Here is a 20137-nt window from a genome sequence, read left to right on the forward strand (position 1 = left end):
AAATAGTTCAACTACTTGAGGTAAATGGCGGAAAATATTACTGATTGTAAATTCTTCTTGAGGATTCATGCCATCTCTACTATAAACTTAAAAAAAAAAACGATATTTTTCAGCTTAACTGCGCTAAAATGATTAAATTTTCATTATTTTCAGTGCAAAATTGAAATACCCCCTTGGCTTGTAATAGGTTAATCGTTCTCCGTCAGGATTGGAAACCATATTCCTCATATTCTTTGTTCCGTTGAATATTAACAGCTATATAGAACATTTATCCATGCCCACATAACTATATCCGTTTAATTAAACTATTCTGAACTTGACTGGCTTATTTTAAATACTTGCTTTTATTGCATTTTGCGTAAAAAGAGGTTTTAGCGAAATCAGTCAAACAAAAAACAAGTAGCGAAATAGGTCAATCAAAACAAACGAAAAAGGAAATTCGTTCATATTGCTCAATTTTGATATTCCATTGAATAATGCTGACTAACTAAATCTCTCAGCAATGCCCACATAATTTTATACGATTAATGAATTAATTTTCTACAAGATTGGATAGTTTTTAATCCTTGCTTTTATTGTATTTATTGTAAAAAAAGGTTTGAACGAAAAAGTCCAACAAAAAAAGAGTCACTATGTTGCGTGTAGGCCTTTGTATACCCTATTTTGTTAATTTTATATGAAGATGAAACGTGATTTATAAAGACCTTTTCTCAAATTGATATTCCTTAGACATATTCAAGTACATTATTAGTATCTTGTGGATATTTATCTCGATCCTGATACCTACTGAGCCTTGGAAGACAAACGTATTCACAATTCTATAACATCCATTTCCCCCAGGGTATGTGTGCATGGAATTAGCAACATTTGTGCATGGAATTAGCAACATTTGTGTATGGAATGGGACTCATTGTTGCAATAGCGAAACTGCGGCGAATCGGGTATTGCGTGTATTTCATGCTATATAGATTTGCCCACTTAGCTTCATCCCATAGATAAATGCATTTTCTACAAGATTGTTTCTTTTAATTACCTTTATATATTTTATTTTGACCAAAAAACGGTTTTCAAGTAAATGTTGCCGCAACTTTTGTGTATGGAATGCGCAACATTTGTGTATGGAATGAGACTCATTGTTGCTAAAGCGAATTGGGGCAAAATGCGGCGAACTGCGGCGAACTGCGGCGAATTCAAATTTTCTCATATTCTTTGTTCCGTTGAATAATACTATCTATATGGAATATTTAGCCATGCCCACTCAATTTTGCACGATTGATGAATCAATTCTATACTTGATTGGCCTATTCAAAAAACTTGCATTTATTGGGTTTTTATATAATATTGAAAATGAAATTAATAGATGACAAAAATACAATTTAGCACTAAAAAACACCACATGGGAGCGCGGCGAAAACCAGTTTCTACAGTATATACGGTCTCACTTGAAAAATATACCGAAAGGTGCGCGCCAAATCGAACTTTTTTGAATGTGAGCGACAAGGACTTAAATGTTGTCAACCGGGCCTTTATCTATGCCCATATAATTTTATACGATTAATGAATCAATTTTCTATTTGACTGGCCTATTTTAAACATTTGTTTTTTTGCATTTTGCGTAAAAAGAGGTTTTAGCGAAAATGGTCACACAAAAAAAACAATGAGGGTAGTCGTTCCTTTTGTTTAACTTTGATATTCCGTCGAATATAGCTAGATGAAACATTTTGTCATGCCCACATAATTTTATCCGATTAGTGAATCAATTTTCTACTTGACTGGCCTATTTTAAACATTTGCTTTTATTGGATTTCTTTATATCGTTGAAAATATAATAAACGGGGAATTTTTTTAGCGGAGTTGTCAGGCACATCAGGAGTACACGGAATTATTTTGTATCAGCCATGCAAGATTCTTACGATTTAAGAATGGTACTACATAAATGCCCATTTTTTTTAGCTTTAAAAAATATATTCCTTTATGCTGATGTTTGAAATTTCTATTAATACCATCGGAAATTTATTTTCGTATATCTTAATATTTCAATAAATTTATTTGCGTTTTACGTTGACAGGTTAAATATCAATATCAATAGCTGGCACCGGTTACAGGTGACGTTCGTTTGTTTTTTATTATTTTTTTTTTTCATAATAATAATATTGCCAAGCCGGATGCATGGTTCAACTCAAATATTTCAATTTTCAAAAGAGAAACACATTTCTTTATCAAGTGATATATCTCAAAACAGTTTGGAAATTAAACACTATCGAATCCGCAGCAAGACTGTATATTAACATATTAAAACCATTCAATGTATTTCAATTTAATTCCTAGTTGTCCATTAATTTATAAATTAAATCTTTTGCTATTATTTGCCAATCGAAGTGGCAGCACGACGATCTGGCAGTGTCAGACAAAGCAGCTGTGCGATGTGCCGAAAGGAGGCGTTTGACCACTAACCATACAGTATACTGTATACTGTATGGTTAGTGGTTTGACGTAGGATCCGTGGACAGACGCGTAAACCGTCGGATCACTGATACCTGATCACTGACATGATACATATATGAAGAAAAAACCCATTTCCAGGTAAACATCAATTACTATGAACAAACTCATATTATTTGTATTACTTTGTCGCTATATATATTACATACATACATTCAAATGCTTGTAGTATGTATATTTATAAGTTTTCCTTATAGATCAAACATTAAAATATTTTTTTATTAGAATAAAATACAACGATTGTGATTAATATTTTATTTAACAATTATTTTAAGGGGGATATTAGCTTGCAGATTAACTATAATTATGATTTTCTAGGGAAGAAAGCTGTAAACCTTTAACAAAATTAGCATATTCCTTCGTCCTCGTCTTCGTTGGTTGCCTAGGTGTTAGAAAAAAATGATTACTTAGTGTACTTCGTGTAACTCGCGAAAATTGAACTTACAATGCCAGCATTATCTTCGGATTTCTTCTCCAGCTGCATACCTTCTGGTAATGGAATATTTTTAGCTAAAATCGCGTACTCCACATCCATATGTCTGATAAATGGAGTTGCCAACATTCTGGACGCCATTTCAGCATCTTCTTCATCAAATGCATTTAAAAGTGTTTGCAGTGTAGACACCTCTTCGGGCTCGCAACAACTTCCCCATTCCTTGAAGGCCTTTTCTGCTTCCACTGAATCGCCGCGGGCTAATTGAACCAGCACCAAAGCCACAACCAAGCGCCCGATTTGGCCATAGGATTCCGTTTGCTGATTTAGATCCATCTCTTTCAGAATTGCTTTTGCTGCTTCATCGTATCTGAAATAAGTGGTGGACTTTATACATAATACTGTCATTGAAATTGTAACTGTATTACCTCCTTAATTTGACTAGTATTCGTGACACTTTGGATGAATATTCAGTTGCCTGACGGATGGAGTCGTCAATCTGAAAATAAATCAATTAATTAAATTGTTTTAAATGTTATTTAAAAAGATACTTATGTATCAAAGACTTGACTTACCATTATTACTTCTATAGCATGCTGGTAGAATCGTAGAGCCATCTCAGGATGCTTTTGTTCAGTTAATTTGGCAGCTTTATCCAAAGCGGATGCGGCTGCTTCCGGCGAACCATGTTGTTGGTATAAGCTACAAGCTTTGTTCACGTATTCTTCAATCTCCAATAGTTTGTCTGTATCTTTTGATAGCAAAACAATCTTAAAGATATTCAAATGTTATACAATATAAAGTCAGTTTTCATCTTATTTCTCTTTGGAAAACCTTGTAATGTTGACTGTTAAGGCCTTATACAAGCTGTCAGTTAAAGTACCAGCATGATTATACACACCTGCTCGTAACATTTTGCGGCATGGAACCAAGATTTGTTGTTTTTGTAACACTCAATGGCCTTCAATTGATAAACCTTGCTTTTATCAAAATTTTTTGCTATTCGGAATGCAGTAGCTGGAAATAATTGAATGATAAATGGTTATACAGGTACTACAAAATATGTGATCTGGGAGAAATATTAATGAGGTTTTCGATTTAATCTTTATTTACATGTACAAAAACATGCATTCATATGCACATACGTATGTATCCCTATACACAAAGTGTATATGTATATACACAGACAACTACAAATCCAACAGAGCCACGAAAACAGTTTTTAAAGATTTGTTACGTTCATTGGTGTACTTATGTATCCCGAAAATATATCTGGTAAATGTATATAAACATAGATTTAGACAAATGTACTTTACCAGCTTTGGAATACTCATCAGCTGCACTGTCATAGTCAGGTACCCATTTCAAGAGCGATGTTTTTAGACTGCAATGTCATTGATGATTTGTTCATTGGCTATTTAGGTATATAAAACATTGACACCTACCTTTTCTCTGCCTGTCTAACTAGTTCCTCCGCTTCGGCCACTTTTTTGGCAGCAGACATTTTTTATAAATTTTTTGTAGATTTTGCAGGAAAAATCAATTGTTTACATTTATATTAGTGTGGCCGAGTGTTGCAGATAAAACACCACGGCTTAGGTACAGTAATTTTACACAATCGATGGGAAGCGCATGCCCGTTAGTTGTCCCAGTTTTTTGCATACACTGGAAAAATGTTCTAAACTAGTTTTAAAATGGGTTTGTTCTAATTCTGACAATATAATGTGCTTTACAAAAATGTGTTTGACATTGTACTATGTTGCGACTTCTGAAATACATTTACTTCACAACTACAGTAACTTTACTTAAAAAATCATGGTCGAAATAAAAATTTTTATCTTTGAACTAGCTATGATTTTTCTCTGTGTATTGCATACTGCGTTCGTATTAATATAAATATGTGGGTACATTCTTGAAACACTTTTTGGAAAATTGCAAACAGATGTAAAGATTGAAACTGAAAGGAATTCCTTTTTATACTTTAATTAAACTGTGCACCGAGGTAAGAGGAGGAGTATGAAACTTAGGATTGCTTGACTGCCGCGGCGTGATTTTGATTGGATATTTTGACCTAGATTATTCATTAGGTCTATTACAGTGGTCGATTGGCTTTCTAGATCAAAATCTAAATTGTATTACTTTTAAATATTTTACAGATATTAAAATGTCCCACAAATCTTGTGTAGAATTAAGCGAAATCCGAAAATTGGATAAGATAGTGCAACAGTGTGAGATGTACATGTCCAATAACAATATCAACGATGCCGCAAAAAAGCCGCCTTTGAAAGAGTTTAAAAGAAATTGTGTAACAAAGTCTAATAAATTTGTTGAAAGAGAACTATTTTCCCTCATGTGCAACCTCAACAAAACTGAAAAGAAACAAGTTTTTGTTTCAGATATATTGATAAACGCCAGTATGTTCGATGACAAAAAGGAGAGTTTATCAAGATTCCCGAAAAATGTGGCGGAGCACGGCACCCTCGTCTATCATAAATTCCTACGGGCCAGTGACAGCAGCGTTTCCATTGATCTCAAAATCAAATCGAAAGCTGAAGGGAAATACGAGCACAGTGAATGGAATATAGCCGACTGCTACTTTTCGCCTCTGATATTACAAATTAATAATAAAAAAGAATGTTTGAAGAGAGTCAAAACTATTAGAAGTGAACATCAACTTGAACCATCTAATATTACTGCGAGAGGTGATATTAAGTCGACCCAATCAAAAAGCTATATCAATCAAAAAACGGTCAAAAAATGTGTGAAATGCGATAAAAAGAAACTATATTTTCGGTATCAGAGTTCAGAGAGAGAGTGCGAATCGTTTTGTTCGTATAAAAACAATAATGATGTTTATCGAAGTCATAAGGGTAGTAGCAGCTCTTATGAATGCATGCTTAATAATATCAAGTACAACCGCCCGATTGAGAAGTCGGTTGAGAACGGATTGGGAGAGCACTTCGACGATGTTTTGGATAAAGAAGCTCTGCTTGGATCAAAGAGTGAACCCAAGATGCAAGAACCCATTGAGACGGTATGTATATTTTAATCACATGAATCGTACTCTTGAACCGTTCAGTAACTTTCATTACTTTTCAGATTATTTCTTTACGAGGGAACATATTACATGACCAGAAGCTGCAAAACAACAAGTACCATAAATGGACCCTTTTGCACTACTCGCCATTCAAAGCTGTATGGGATTGGATTATATTAATACTTGTTATGTATACTGCAATATTCACGCCCTATGTTGCTGCATTTCTGCTGGGTGAAAAAGATTACCAAAGAAGAAATAACAAATATATAAACTCAGATCCCATTGTCATAATAGATTTAATCGGTACGTATTTGTACTTCAAGGTCCTCGAATGTTATGAATTTTGTAATTAAATGAATAGTCTATGACCGTTCCTGTAGCTCTTACTAATCTTCATGAATTATTTCAGTCGACGTTACATTTATCGTCGACATTCTTATTAACTTTCGAACTACTTTTGTGAACGGTCAGGATGAAGTGGTATCCCATCCAGGACGTATAGCCGTTCATTATTTGAGCGGATGGTTCCTTATTGATTTGGTGGCAGCGGTTCCCTTCGACTTGCTTCTGGTTGGCGATGATGAGACCGATGAGGTAAGCGATGAGGTATATTTGACCCACCCATGGGTCCAAACTAAGATTAACCTGCGATCAGCCACTAATAAAAGTAAAATTCTTACAACATTTCTCAGACTACTACCCTAATCGGACTACTAAAAACTGCTCGACTCTTAAGATTGGTTCGTGTTGCACGTAAAATTGACCGGTATTCGGAATATGGTGCCGCTGTACTTATATTGCTAATGGCCACGTTTATTTTGATTGCCCATTGGTTGGCCTGCATATGGTACGTTCTTAATGTTAAAATTACTGTTACTGTGAGAATTTTTCTAATTTTGTATATCTATTTCCTTCAGGTACGCAATTGGAAACGCTGAAAAATCAATGGCTACGAAAAATATAGGCTGGTTGCATTCCCTATCTTTTGATATTCAAGAGCCTTATTTTGAAAACAAAACTGGTGGACCTTCAATAAAGGTACTCAAATATTTCTTTTGAAACATTAATTCTGATTCGGTTTTGTGCATAGTCACGTTATATTACAGCTTTGTACTTCACATTTACGTCCCTCACCTCTGTTGGATTTGGAAATGTTGCGCCTAACACGGATGCCGAAAAAGCGTTCACAATATGTGTTATGCTAGTTGGATGTACGTTAACGAGTTTCTTTTTATGTAAATGTATCATTTGTAATGCGATTAATTTGAGCACGTTCTTTTTTATCTGGAAAGCTCTCATGTATGCCAGTATTTTTGGAAACGTGTCAGCTATAATACAAAGACTTTACTCGGGAACTGCAAGGTACCATACTCAAATGTTGCGCGTTCGGGAATTCGTGCGCTTTCACCAGGTAATTTGTCAAGATTAAAACCGATTACAACCATTTATGTTTATTTTTATGATTTCCTAGATTCCAAATCCTCTGAGACAGAGACTGGAAGAATATTTTCAACATGCGTGGACATACACCAATGGAATTGATATGAACTCGCTCTTGAAAGGCTTTCCAGAGTGTCTCCAAGCAGATATATGTTTGCATTTAAATAGAAAGCTATTGACAACGTGCCCAGCCTTTTCAAACGCTAGCCCAGGATGCTTGAGGTGTGTATATGACAGAACTGAAGTAATTCCACATATGTACATTTATAAATTTGTTGCAGAGCTTTCTCTCTTAAATTCAAAACCACTCATGCGCCACCAGGGGACATATTAGTACACAGGGGAGATGTACTCACCTCTTTGTTTTTTATTGCACGAGGATCGATAGAAATTCAAAGAAACAGTAACGCGATCGTCGTCTTAGGTAAAACATAAAATGTTATTTATTTAAGGCAATCCTTGTTACCGTTGTATAATTTGTTTCAGGAAAAAATGACATATTTGGCGAGAACCCATGCATGTACCCAACGCTTGGTAAATCTAATGGTGTCGTTAGGGCGCTGACCTATTGCGACATTCATAAGATACACAGAGATGACTTGCTGGACGTTCTTGATCTGTATCCTGAATTTCTTGAAAGTTTCGTTAACAACCTGGTCCTTACATACAATATGAGAGATGTAAGCAAGCAAATTTTCATTGGAAACGAAATTTCCTCACTTTATGTTCAGAAACGTGTAATAATTTTAATCATGCATCTTACAGGACGATAATTGCGGTGTCGACGTTAAACATCGCTACTTGAGGGCAAGGAATTCTGATAATATGAGGAGCTCAAGTGATATACCTTCTATAAGAATGTAAGCTCTATACAATATAATTACCCTTTAAGGTATAATTCATTTCTTTATTTCAGAGTTGGATTACGTTATAAAAATCATAAATTAAATACTTCTGTCCATAAAGTGAAAACGGAGAACTCCCGAGATCTTAATATATTCATTGAAAATGAAATCGCAAACTATCATTTAGATCTATTTGAAAATAATAATTAAGCACAGATACAATTAGATTGCAGATGTATATGGCCATTTAAAAGGCACAAAAGCACCTTGCACCTAAGTCTGTACAACCAGCAAATTAAAATGTATTTATATCCGGTATGTCAAAAATTATGGTATATTAAATGATATTTTAGATGCGCTTAGATCTCTCTCTCACAATCTTCCTCGACCAGTGTGCACTCTGGTGGAGTGGGCGAGATATAACCGCCGGATGTAAATTCGTTGGCGGAACGAGAGAGAGAGATTCGACGGAATGTGCTATGTGGAAACTGCGACTCGTTTAATTTTTAAACATAATCCTAATCTTAGAAAAAATCATTGAAATAATTTCCAAGATGTTCAACAAGGATGCACCAGTGAAAAGGCCAATTACACCTCCAATGGCAACTGGAAATCAAAAAAGTATATTTAAATAAACTCTACAAAAATGCTAATTCCAAGAACTTTTGGAAAATAACATTTTACCTACTAAATCCAATTTTGTTTGAGTGACTGCTCTGAAATATCTGGCTGTTGGTGGTGATGTTATTTCGATTTCGACCATGATTGAATCACCGTATTCGTTGAAATTTTTTTCTCGAGACCTTAGATGTTTTAGTTAGCGTAATCCGTTTCAAAATAAACTTTTTCACTTACCCAACGTAGCTTATCTGTTGTTCCATGCAGGATGGTAAGCATACCATATTAGAACCAACATAGCTCTTTACTTTAGTTGCTAGATTTTCTGGAAGAATTTTATATCCAATATTTAGAATGCATTTACTTTGGAATTACTAGAATACCTTTGTCCAAGCACACGATCCCTTCAACTCCGCAATATTTTAGAGGATCTAAATTAAGTTAGAAATAAGATAGATTGGAAACAGATTTTATGATCATTTTATGAGAATGCAAATACTTTGTTCACTCTGGTTAAATAAAGTACAGTTGCAGAGTTTCATTTCAATTTCACTTCGAATTTCCGACATGCATGAGGAAAAACTGGAAAAATTTTAGATTAATATATCTCTTATAGCTATGTGTATGCAGTATTACAGCAAAGTACTGAAGACTTGCCTGTATAGAACCTTATTGTCATTGGTCTCCGTATCGAATTTGCACATTCTTTGAGAGACTGGTTCATCAATAACATCGTGGTGGTTGTCTATTCCTTCCACATTGAAACTGTGTACTGATGGATCCGATGTAATCGTATAGGATAAAGCATTAAAATAAGGCTGGTTTTCAGGGCTGTGAATGTATAACTACAATCATTATTATAAATACATGTTTCTATGTTTTATTATTTGATTGTAACACACATCGTATCGATATATTAGGCCACTTCGAAGAACTAATCTTAGATTCCGGTATTCGTCCAATGAAGAATATACCAAAGGCATTGTTTCGATATTTTGACTATAAACATTTTAAAATATTAATAATCTAATAATAATTTAATTCTGATACTTACTAATCAATCAAGTTGTTGGCTAGAAAGCAATATCCCATTTCTAGTTCGTGAAACTTGAATATTTCCTCGCAGTTGGGTAGAAGTTTTTCAGAGAAGTAAATTTGTTCCATAAACTCTGTACACGAGCTGGCAAACAACTATGATACGGGATAATGTTACTAGTACATATTTCAATAGACAACTACATCTGTGCAACTGGAGAAATGTACCTCTTTTCTCATATCTAAAATATCAACCCCACAGGTCGAATTGAGGTCCTTGCAGTATTCTTCTTTTAAATACAAGTTATTTGGATTTATAAAGAGGTAATCATACAATGTTCTTATGTATGTATACGAAGGAGACTGGTTGTTAGCAGCGCGACGTTTCACTGCTTCCGAAAACTCTTTTGTAATCCTGTTTTTAGACAAGCATAAGCTAACGGCAGGGAAGGTATTTATCCAACTAAGATACGACGTGGTTACCCCAATGCTTGTCGAATCTGTATCAGATCTGTTCTTCATAAGAAGAAAAATCGTAGTCATATTCCAAGCGGAAAGAAGGATCACACATATCCAAAAAAACCTGAAATTAAATGAGAGTAATCGAATCAAAAGAAGTATCTGTATTGTTTAACTTATTATTATTATTGTAAAACTTTGTAAGTATATTTGAGAAATTAAAACATACCTTCTGTTGGAAAAGCTGTTTAGTAAAAATCCTATAGCAGCTTTGCAATATTTTCCTGCCATTGTTCCCATAGGTTTTTACCGTTTACTTAAATCAATATCAAAAGGCAATGAAATGATATAATTACCCCCTACATTCCGTGCTTAGTGCAATTAGTCCTTCTACATGTATTTTGTGTAGTTCCCGTGGACGCCCATACTTCTGTTCAACGTGGTGAATAATCATACGTACTTCAGGCAAGGGTATAAGGATGATGCAGAGATGCAACAATTATCAAAGAGAAGATGAGCTTGCCCAAGCGTGTATTTTCATGCTTCATAGCCCACACGCCGAGAAATAAGAGATTGCAAACCGAATCTGCAAACTCCTAAAACAAGATCACTTACACTTAATCAAATGTATGTGGAAAGGTCATTCATAAAATATCAACACCTACCTAGTCATAATTATTTAAACACATCTATCAGCTGCTGGTTAAACTTGATTGACACATCAAGTGCTTTAGAAATTTAATAATAAAGATGAATGGATAGATTGAATATAATGATATTATACCTTTTCAGAGTGAATGATTACCAGGTTAACAATACTTCAGTCATCTGTATTAACGTTGTTGCCTACATAGACACATCGATATGTATTACAACAAGATAGCAAAATGGGAGTACTTCAGATATACAGCTTACTAGTTAGTGCAAGTAGTCTTTTGTAGTCTGCAGCAAAAAGGTATTGACCAATATGTTGGGGAAAGTGAAAGTGAATATTGTTGTCATTTATATGACACTAGGTAAGAGATGCTAAGAACCTAACATGTACGGATATTTTTACTTCAATTGGATTATATTACATTAGGAATCGCTTATGTACTAGTTAACATAACTGCATCTTCTACCTACATTGGACCAAGTAGACAGGTATGAATTCAAAATTGAACATTTATCCAAGAAGATACTTTTCAATAAACCAAAATTAATTTTTTAGATGTGGCCTGTAGAGCCTCCACCTTACATGTTCTATAGACAACAACCAAATGCTTTGAGAAAATTCTATTGGTACAATGCCAGGACTCCAATTTTAGTTGGCAAAATGCGATTAAAAAACTTTATGCGTAATATCCACATGCTACCCAGATATGTACATTCTCCTACACCATACCATGATATATATGGATCTTCCAAAAGGTATCTATTATAATGTATAATAGATTTACAATACTTTGTCAGCCTATCTTAGCATTTTAATCATTGACGTCTATATGATTTTCCAGAAGCGTCTTTAGAAATGTTAACACTGTTCCAACTACGCCAACAACCACAACGGACTACAGCGTGGGCCCCATCAACCCCTTTGTACCTTTGACGGCAGGAACGATTCCCAATCCTGAATTTTCCAAAGGCGTCGAGAATAAGAGGAATTACTCCGACTTTTCAAATAATGGCTGGTCCTTATGCCAAGAAAGTATAACAAACACAAGAACATCAGATGACTGTTTCAAGAATGTTTTAAATCGTTTTCCAAGAGAGGAATATACTCGCAGCTTAAATAGCGTGGCCAGCGATTTAGCACTGACAACAACTAGTCTTCCATACTTAAATTATATTACTCACACCTACTTTACCCTTGATGATGTGATTCTACCTCGTTCAGGGAATAGGTTTACAGACAGCTCAGCAAAAGAAACCAATGAGTATCGTCTGAAACCTATCATTATAACAACTGAAATGCCCCCTTCCATTACTACTGAGGTTCTTCAGACTACAACTAAAGCGATACCAACGACAGAAGCGCCGATCCCGATCCCGATACAGACAACAATGACCGTTTTTGATGTCGAGTACAGCAGCAGCGCGAATCCCGTTATCTCTACAGAAACAACTGAATTCGCACTTCTATTAGAAAATTACAAAAATTGGACAACAGTGCAAACCATCAAAGAAAATCCATCTTACTTACCAATTGTAACAACAGAATCTTTTAAACCCATCCTAAAACCGGAAAAAGTTAGAAAAAATATGACACCAATAATGCGGAGAAAATTAAAATCTCTAAAACTACATTTCAAAAATATTGTAACCACAAAAGAAACCCCGAAATACCGAGAAAATAAGACCGAAATAGCTAGTAGTGACAATTATAATAAATTAATCGAAGCGTCAACGTCCACGATTCCAGCGACGATAAGGCCTAAGCTAAAGAGGACATTTAGAAAAGCCCGCATTATAACATCAACAAAAAAAACTCCCGTTGAAATTACACGCAACATTACAGAAACAAGTAATTTGAAACTGAAGCAAAAAAAAACAAGCAGGATCTTTCAAAGGCGGAAACAATTAAATACTACAATTTTGCCCGAACCGTTAAAGAATATTACAAGTGAAAATGACTTTAGCAGCAAATTTAAACGTCGTTCAACTTCTACAACTCGCAAGTCCAAGACAATTGAAGATACCGAACACCCACACGTACGCAACTCAACGAAATCTAGCAACAGTAATGGTCTTCGATCACGGGCAGACGGAATAATAGAAGACAAAGCAACGTTGGTCACAGAATCGGCCATTATGACTATATCTAGCGGCAGCATTAAGCTGAAACAACCAATATTGAAACTAAAGTCACACCCGCACAGCGGAAAAAAGATAAATTACATAGAAAATGATACCGTAATTCCGTCCCTTCCAATTGAAGTTTATTTTAAAAAAGTTAACCAACAATAAGCAAACAGTTACAATTATACATGTCAATATTTAAAATAACAGAGATATTATTTCGCACCTTTCAAACGTTAGTTTTATTATTGTTTTTTCTGAATTAAATAATTTCGGAAACTATCGTCAATTCTCATTAGTTTAGTTTCATCGTTCCAAAAAATGATAATCTATCGGATGAGCACATTGAGAAAAATTCAGAGTGGCATTGGGCATTCCTGTTTTGTTGATTATCGACCGGAAACAAAACGTGAGTCTCATTCGATAGCAGGGTTCTTTCGTTTTACATCTTCGGTTGGAACAGTCGCTTGATTCACAAGTAGGTGTGCTATTTTAATAAATTTGCGGCTTAAAAATTTGCAAATTCATTCGGCATACTTGATAAAAGTTTTAACCCCCTGGTTGTGCGCTTGAAATGTTAGAATGCAGTCGGCAATAAAATTAACCTATGACTGCATTCATGTGCAATCTAGGTGGAAGAAAGTGTGTACATACAGACATACACACATACATATGTACATATCTTGAGTACACAAAATGATCAGGTCTTGGCATTGTCCTATGTCTCAACAATTTTAGCAAAGTAAATAATGGAACATTGCAGTGTAACTTGCCAATTTTAAACTAAGTGTGTGTGTGTGTGTGTACATATGTATTTCGGAATATACATATGCAGACATGTATTTACATACATACATACATATGCCAATGAACTTGCAAATTTATGAATGGATATACATATGTAGCATGTGAATGTACTTCAGTGGTCTTGTGCGAGGCTGGTAACAAATAAATTAACTAATCAATACATTCTTGTGTCGTGGCAGATATGGCAGACCTAGACGATCATTTTGACACGGCCGATTCCGGAGCATCGACCACTTATCCGATGCAATGCTCGGCCCTACGCAAAAACGGATTTGTTATGTTGAAGTCGAGGCCATGCAAAATTGTCGAGATGTCTACATCCAAGACCGGAAAGCACGGACATGCTAAAGTTCATATGGTTGGAATTGATATTTTTTCCAACAAGAAGTAAGTATGTTTTATGTGAGCCAATGATTTATTTAACGTTTGCATTTGTATTCGGACTTTCGTATTTGTGTATGTATATGTAAGTTCTATATGGCGTGATAATCTTATCTCAAAATTATCACCCTTAAGAAAGAAACCAAATTAAAAGAGACGTACGAACCAGTTTCTGACCAATACATACAAATATGTCCAAAACATATTGCATTTATAATAAAAATTTTGATTGCAGGCAAAGCACCTTGACATTTCTTAACACACGTGTATTTTGGTGCTTTTTATTACAGATATGAGGATATTTGCCCATCTACTCATAACATGGATGTTCCCCATGTTAAACGTGAAGACTTCCAGTTGATTGCCGTCAGTGACGACAACTTCCTCACCCTAATGTCGGACGGCGGAGACTTGCGTGAAGACTTGAAGGTACCAGATGGTGAGATTGGCGAATCATTACGTGCTGATTTTGATAATGGCAAGGAGTTACTGGTAAGATACTTTAAATATTTCACCCACTGGCATTTGTTCATATTTATTAATTTCTCCTTTTTGCAGTGCACTGTGCTTAAAGCATGTGGAGAGGAGTGCGTTATTGCAACTAAGAACAATACGGCTCTGGACAAATAAACAAAACGTGTTGCCGTTAATTTCTGTTGCATTTACATCTGAAGCAAATTTATTCAAAGATGCTGTTATAGGCTAGTTGGCTCTACATCTTAAATCTGGTTCTGAAGATCGTAATAAATAAAACAGAAACTCGAAGCATCCATGTTTGAATAACTAAGTAACAAAATAAACGTTTGCCAATAAAATTTTTTACCTAAACGTCAACATTAATTGCTACAGTTTTAATCTTAATAAGGAGTGAACTGAACTTGCTTTACCCTCTTGAACTTTCCATACACATATAGACAAAACGATATTAAAGCCTTTGCACCCGGCTGCCGGCCGGTAATACATGTACATATGTATGTTGCTGATTTGGTCTTGAATTTTTTGGTGAAGGTAGGTCGTGACGGACACAAGAACGGAAATCGTGGACTAGTAGACTCAGAATATTTTGATCAATACAAATATTTCCGCCCAAACGTAGCTTGGGCCGAAATCAACGCTACGTATATGCGTACATACATAGGCCAATCGAATGGTCAAATTACAGAAAAAGAATATAAGCTAAAATAATCAAGTATATATACGAGTACATACATACTCTTACGTTATTTAATGGCTGAAAAATGGTTAAATTAGCAAATAAAACATGGTCGGTATGTATGTATGTAAACAATAAACAAAGAATAGAGTGACCATCACTGAGCAGACACGTCAATTTTTTGACTGACCTTACCATCGCATTTCAGTTCATTTCACAATAAATATTGATATGGTTAAAATCATAACTTATTTTTACCCGAATAAATCTGATATTATATAAATAAATAACACACTAAAATCATTGAGTAGAAACAACTATTATTGCGCTTATATTATTATTAATATTAGTTTCACTTCCACGTTCCATTCGATAGTAGTAACAACGATTTGTTTTATTTTTATTTTCGATAAGTGTCGACGATAGGTGGTAATAACACACACTAACCGGAAATCGATAAGCTTCTTCTTTCTTTTTCTGTGTGTCTTTTTGCGGTACAGTACAGAGCTAAATATGTCTGTAAAGAAATCGTCTAATATTAATGTAATCTTAACATTACAGCAGCCTTTTGAGCCACGATACAACAATGCCTCCCAAATTTGATCCTACGGAAGTAAAATTGGGTACGTTTAAGTATTTCGTTGTACATATATTTACAAAATTACTCATAAATAAATGTGTAAATTTTTGCATGCTAATTCATTCTAAAAATGTCTATTAAAAATGCTGTGTTACTTTCAAATTTCAGTGTACATGCGATGTGTGGGTGGCGAAGTTGGAGCTACATCTTCCCTTGCCCCTAAAATCGGTCCACTTGGTCTGGTGAGTACATATGTGATTTGTTTACCTGCCGGAACGGTCTCAACAAAATGACTTCAGTCCCCTAAAAAAGTAGGTGATGACATTGCCAAGGCTACTTCCGACTGGAAAGGTCTGAAGATCACCGTGTGTCTGACAATTCAAAACAGACAGGCAACCATCTCCGTGGTTCCATCGGCTGCGTCTCTGATCATTAAGGCCCTGAAGGAACCTCCACGTGATCGCAAGAAGCAAAAGAATAGTAAGTTTATAGATCCAGTGCAGTATCCGATTTCTAAATTCGTGTCTTATTCCAGTTAAGCACAGTGGCAACATCGCCTTTGAAGATATCTTGGCCATTGCACGTACAATGAGGCCCAGGTCGATGGCCCGTGAACTGAAAGGAACCTGCAAAGAAGTCCTGGGCACCGCCCAGAGCGTTGGATGCACTGTCGATGGCAAACATCCCCATGATGTTATTGACGAGCTCAATGACGGCTCGCTCGAGGTCCCCGCAGAATAAACGATTTCTTTTTGACAAAGACTAAATAAATCGTTTGTGTTACACTTTGTAATAACTGAATTACTCGGGAATGCATTTTACTTCGGCTATACATAGTGCACAAAGTGAAAAACAAATTTAAGGAATGAAATAATAGAAAAGCTATCATCGAGGCTCACTACGGCAAGAGTCTTGATAACATGAGGATTAGTTGCGGAATTAGTCTTTAGTAATATCAATTGGATGAATTCAGCCGAGACTATGGGAACTTTGACTATGTTGGCCCAACTAATGGCAGGTGGTTAAAGTCGACTGGGAGTGATACTACAACGTCGTCGGACCACAGCAACGTCAACCCAACGGTCCCAGTTGGTATTTATGTAGATCAGGACTGAATAGATTGGTTTCAGACATGTCTTATTGAAGAATGTTTGTTGACAATGTGCATTCTAGTCAAAGTCAAGCGAGGCCCAATGCAAGAAAGTTTAAATGAGCTCGAGAGATCGATAGAGTGCGAAATGAAGAGACTAAAGAGGGCTGTTGCCGAGATGAACAGTGGGCAGTGCAAATATCGAAGAGTATTATATATTTACTTTAAGCTGCACCATTGGCTTTCATATATAGATTTCACTGCTATCGGAGTGCTTGACAAACACATACATTAGCGCCACCCTCCACTAGGACAAATAAGTTTTAGAATGCTTTAACTTTGGTCGAATTTTATAATTTTAATGGGATATAGAGCAGTACTCGTAGCGAGGCATAAAGCTGGCTAATAAGAATGCCGTCAAATCAACTGTGGCCGGTAATCTTTTTTGTAATGCTTGATTTGCGCATATCCCAGATCCATGTGTATCATAAATTAAACCATTTATTTAATCCGAACTTCGGTAACGAATCTTTATTTTATATTCTTGAAAAGATATTTAGCATTTCCACAGGATTAAATGCGTCTACATCAGCTGCTTACAGCTTCAACTTGGTGCGCCTCCAGTGACGACGCTTAGCGTTGTACCTGCAAATAAAAGTTAAATGAATATTAATAATCACGAAATTGCCTATTTGTGTATTTGGGAAGAGTTTCATAATATTGTGCGCCAACTATCAAATGTCTCAAAATTCAAGCTATTTATTGCAACTAACCGCAAATAGACGTTTTGTTTTTGTTATATCCGTGGCGGCAAACTTTGTTATCAGTCTTGATTTACACAAAAACCACGTGACAGCGCGTTAAAATTTATATATTTTGGATCAATAAAAAACCATTATCACAACATAAAAACATACTTTCCACACAAGAAACATTACATGAACACAATCGATACTGGTGAACAAATTAGTTAATTGGAAATATTTAAGTGATTTAACAACAAAGGGAAACAAAGAAAAAAGGACACGGCCCACAAAACATAATACCACAACTTCAGTACAAGATTTTCAGCTAATTGAGATATTAGCATTACTTACCGGATTGTGTTGCCAGTACGTAGGCGAACCCATTGCGGAACCGATCTGTTCTGCTTCAGCTTTTTAGCCAATTTCTGCTTTATTCTGAACGATTTATGTGCAGCCTAGTGGAGAAAGACAGTAAATTTGTTTTAGTAATTGAAACTTGACATACAGTATTATGATTTCAAAGAATTTCATCGATTACGTACCATTTTGTCTGACCGTTTCAACGAGCCACACCGGAAAGAAGGAAAGGACAGGGATGCGCATCGTTCGATATTTGCATGTATACATCGAAGAACACTATTAGTGTTTGCCGATACTAACATTTCGGAACGGTGGTAGAAGAATATGTTTAATTAAACATGGAGACGGGTAGCAAACATAAGACCATTTTTTATCTTCCTATATAAAATTTTATATGCGTAAAACTTTTTGAACAGCGTATAAAATAAAAAGCTAACATGTTATTTCATAGCCTGAATTGAATCAATATTTTGTATGCTCACTAAAATTCAAAACTTAAACATTTATATCTCTCGCTATATCCAGTCTCATTGCGTTTGAATACTGTAACAAGTTCAATATAGGGCAAAGCGAAAAGAAGAAGATAAAAAAACAAAACATATATATGCACAACGTAAATATGACAGAAATATTCCTTTACTTCCATGCTCCTATGTTTCATGTAATGCTTCCTACCAACATATATCAAATACCATTTTTTCTCGACTATCTGTATTGTAAAACCACACACGGATGATGTGTCGTTAACTCGAAATAAGTCTCACTGGGGTATATCCAGGCAGTATAGACCGAAAAGAGAGAGAGAGAGAGAGAAGAGGAGCTGGTATGCTATCTTTAAGAGAAAACGCAGAATTGGTAAACGAGAGATGAGCAAAAAAACTGATCTGTGATGTAATGCGACATTTTGAAACCCAGTTTTTGCAGATCGGCACCACTTGATGATTTATTTACTTGCTAATTTGATCCCTTTCCCTATAGATGTTGTTCTTTGTTTTGGTCACTATTTTGTTTAGTTTCGCTGATAGGTAGAAAGCGGCAAAAAGCGCAAATATAATCGATTATACCGAATAAACGCATCAGCACCAGTTAAATAACGAAACTTTCTGCCACCACTTACTATGGCTATAAGAAGTCACGAAATTTCGCGCCCTGGTACTCAGACTTGATAAACAAAATACCGACTATCATCAGAAATCAGCAGATGTTAAAGTAAAGTTAAATCTTATTAATGCAGTCGAATAAAGCCCGATTGTATGGGCAAATTATAGGGAGATCAAAAACACGCTAATTTCATTTCATTCCAGCAAGACTTTTTCCGTCTTCTCGTCTTCTACCAAATAAAACGGCCTCCAATCTCGAAAACTTTCATTAGCGAAAAATGTATCTCATGTAAATACATCTGATATATTTTGTATGTAATTTTCCAAGCGCCATAGTGTGACCATAGGCTACGCTGCTCAGTCAGCTGTTTATCTTCGACGGCTCTGTCATATTTAATATATCCTCGGTCCGAAAATCTTGCAACTATTTTTTTTTGCTGTCGCCAGCGGTTGTTGTTTTCAGTTTCAGCTCAAACATGTTTTTAGCACAGCTAATTCTAAATTAAGTGTAGAAATACACCACTAAAGATAATTCTCTATATATATATACAATTCTCTATATTTCTGCCTTTTTGATTTTCTAGAATATTGAAAATATATATATAATGGAGTGTTTTTATTGTTTCTTTTGAAACTGACATCCGTTTAATTTTAAAATAAAAATATTATGTCTCAAAAGTCTAACTACTAACTACTTCTAATAAATTTCTGCAGTTAAAATCTTGATAAGTTGCATTCCATTTTTTTTTTTACTGTGGGCTTGTGGCCTA

At 35.3% G+C, this 20137-nt stretch overlaps 6 protein-coding genes across 20 annotated transcripts; 3 read left to right on the forward strand and 3 right to left on the reverse strand.

The window, feature by feature from the left end:
- The first annotated feature begins 2486 nt into the window (after positions 1–2486).
- sei (potassium voltage-gated channel seizure) lies at positions 2487–8624 on the forward strand. 6 transcript variants are annotated; one of them, XM_033377391.1, is made up of 13 exons: positions 2487–2583; positions 5092–5969; positions 6035–6278; positions 6385–6581; positions 6668–6822; positions 6893–7013; positions 7066–7186; positions 7268–7386; positions 7447–7637; positions 7697–7839; positions 7902–8095; positions 8181–8275; positions 8332–8624. In XM_033377391.1, exons 2-13 carry the CDS (start codon positions 5100–5102, stop codon positions 8468–8470), a joined length of 2589 nt encoding a protein of 862 aa, XP_033233282.1. In that variant the 5' UTR covers positions 2487–2583; positions 5092–5099; the 3' UTR covers positions 8471–8624. The 6 variants fall into 6 exon arrangements, with proteins under 6 accessions (XP_033233282.1, XP_033233285.1, XP_033233283.1 ...); XM_033377394.1 differs by having other exon boundaries at positions 2509–2583; positions 5332–5969; XM_033377392.1 differs by lacking the exon at positions 2487–2583 and adding an exon at positions 4554–4633 and having other exon boundaries at positions 5332–5969.
- Positions 2743–4518, reverse strand: gammaSnap1 (gamma Soluble NSF attachment protein 1). The gene is made up of 7 exons (XM_033377406.1): positions 4381–4518; positions 4252–4319; positions 3837–3952; positions 3511–3705; positions 3364–3434; positions 2948–3305; positions 2743–2884 (listed from the first exon to the last, which is right to left on the reverse strand). The coding sequence occupies exons 1-7, from the start codon at positions 4437–4439 to the stop codon at positions 2849–2851; spliced, it is 903 nt and encodes a 300-aa protein (XP_033233297.1). The 5' UTR covers positions 4440–4518; the 3' UTR covers positions 2743–2848.
- On the reverse strand, positions 8608–15813 carry ppk29 (pickpocket 29). 9 transcript variants are annotated; one of them, XM_033377397.1, is made up of 11 exons: positions 15782–15813; positions 15687–15738; positions 10142–10496; positions 9933–10069; positions 9781–9877; positions 9536–9723; positions 9378–9460; positions 9262–9309; positions 9116–9203; positions 8945–9063; positions 8608–8866 (listed from the first exon to the last, which is right to left on the reverse strand). In XM_033377397.1, the coding sequence occupies exons 2-11, from the start codon at positions 15692–15694 to the stop codon at positions 8760–8762; spliced, it is 1230 nt and encodes a 409-aa protein (XP_033233288.1). In that variant the 5' UTR covers positions 15695–15738; positions 15782–15813; the 3' UTR covers positions 8608–8759. The 9 variants fall into 9 exon arrangements, with proteins under 9 accessions (XP_033233288.1, XP_033233289.1, XP_033233292.1 ...); XM_033377398.1 differs by lacking the exons at positions 15687–15738; positions 15782–15813 and adding exons at positions 10602–10656; positions 10729–11526; XM_033377401.1 differs by lacking the exons at positions 15687–15738; positions 15782–15813 and adding an exon at positions 13377–13439.
- Positions 13513–15103, forward strand: eEF5 (eukaryotic translation elongation factor 5). Of its 2 annotated transcripts, none has more exons than XM_001360853.4 (4): positions 13513–13628; positions 14137–14344; positions 14629–14830; positions 14897–15103. In XM_001360853.4, exons 2-4 carry the CDS (start codon positions 14139–14141, stop codon positions 14966–14968), a joined length of 480 nt encoding a protein of 159 aa, XP_001360890.1. In that variant the 5' UTR covers positions 13513–13628; positions 14137–14138; the 3' UTR covers positions 14969–15103. The 2 variants fall into 2 exon arrangements, with proteins under 2 accessions (XP_001360890.1, XP_033233298.1); XM_033377407.1 differs by having other exon boundaries at positions 13611–13632.
- Positions 15814–15905: 92 nt separating the features above from the next.
- RpL12 (ribosomal protein L12) lies at positions 15906–16872 on the forward strand. The gene is made up of 5 exons (XM_001360854.4): positions 15906–15985; positions 16053–16114; positions 16240–16313; positions 16371–16551; positions 16607–16872. Exons 2-5 carry the CDS (start codon positions 16078–16080, stop codon positions 16810–16812), a joined length of 498 nt encoding a protein of 165 aa, XP_001360891.1. The 5' UTR covers positions 15906–15985; positions 16053–16077; the 3' UTR covers positions 16813–16872.
- Positions 16873–17661: 789 nt separating this feature from the next.
- On the reverse strand, positions 17662–18586 carry RpL39 (ribosomal protein L39). Its single transcript, XM_001360855.4, has 3 exons — positions 18450–18586; positions 18259–18362; positions 17662–17806 (listed from the first exon to the last, which is right to left on the reverse strand). The coding sequence occupies exons 1-3, from the start codon at positions 18567–18569 to the stop codon at positions 17758–17760; spliced, it is 273 nt and encodes a 90-aa protein (XP_001360892.4). The 5' UTR covers positions 18570–18586; the 3' UTR covers positions 17662–17757.
- Positions 18587–20137: the final 1551 nt, after the last annotated feature.

The sequence above is a fragment of the Drosophila pseudoobscura genome, chromosome 3 (assembly GCF_009870125.1).
Source record: "Drosophila pseudoobscura strain MV-25-SWS-2005 chromosome 3, UCI_Dpse_MV25, whole genome shotgun sequence".
Lineage (NCBI taxonomy): Eukaryota > Metazoa > Arthropoda > Insecta > Diptera > Drosophilidae > Drosophila > Drosophila pseudoobscura.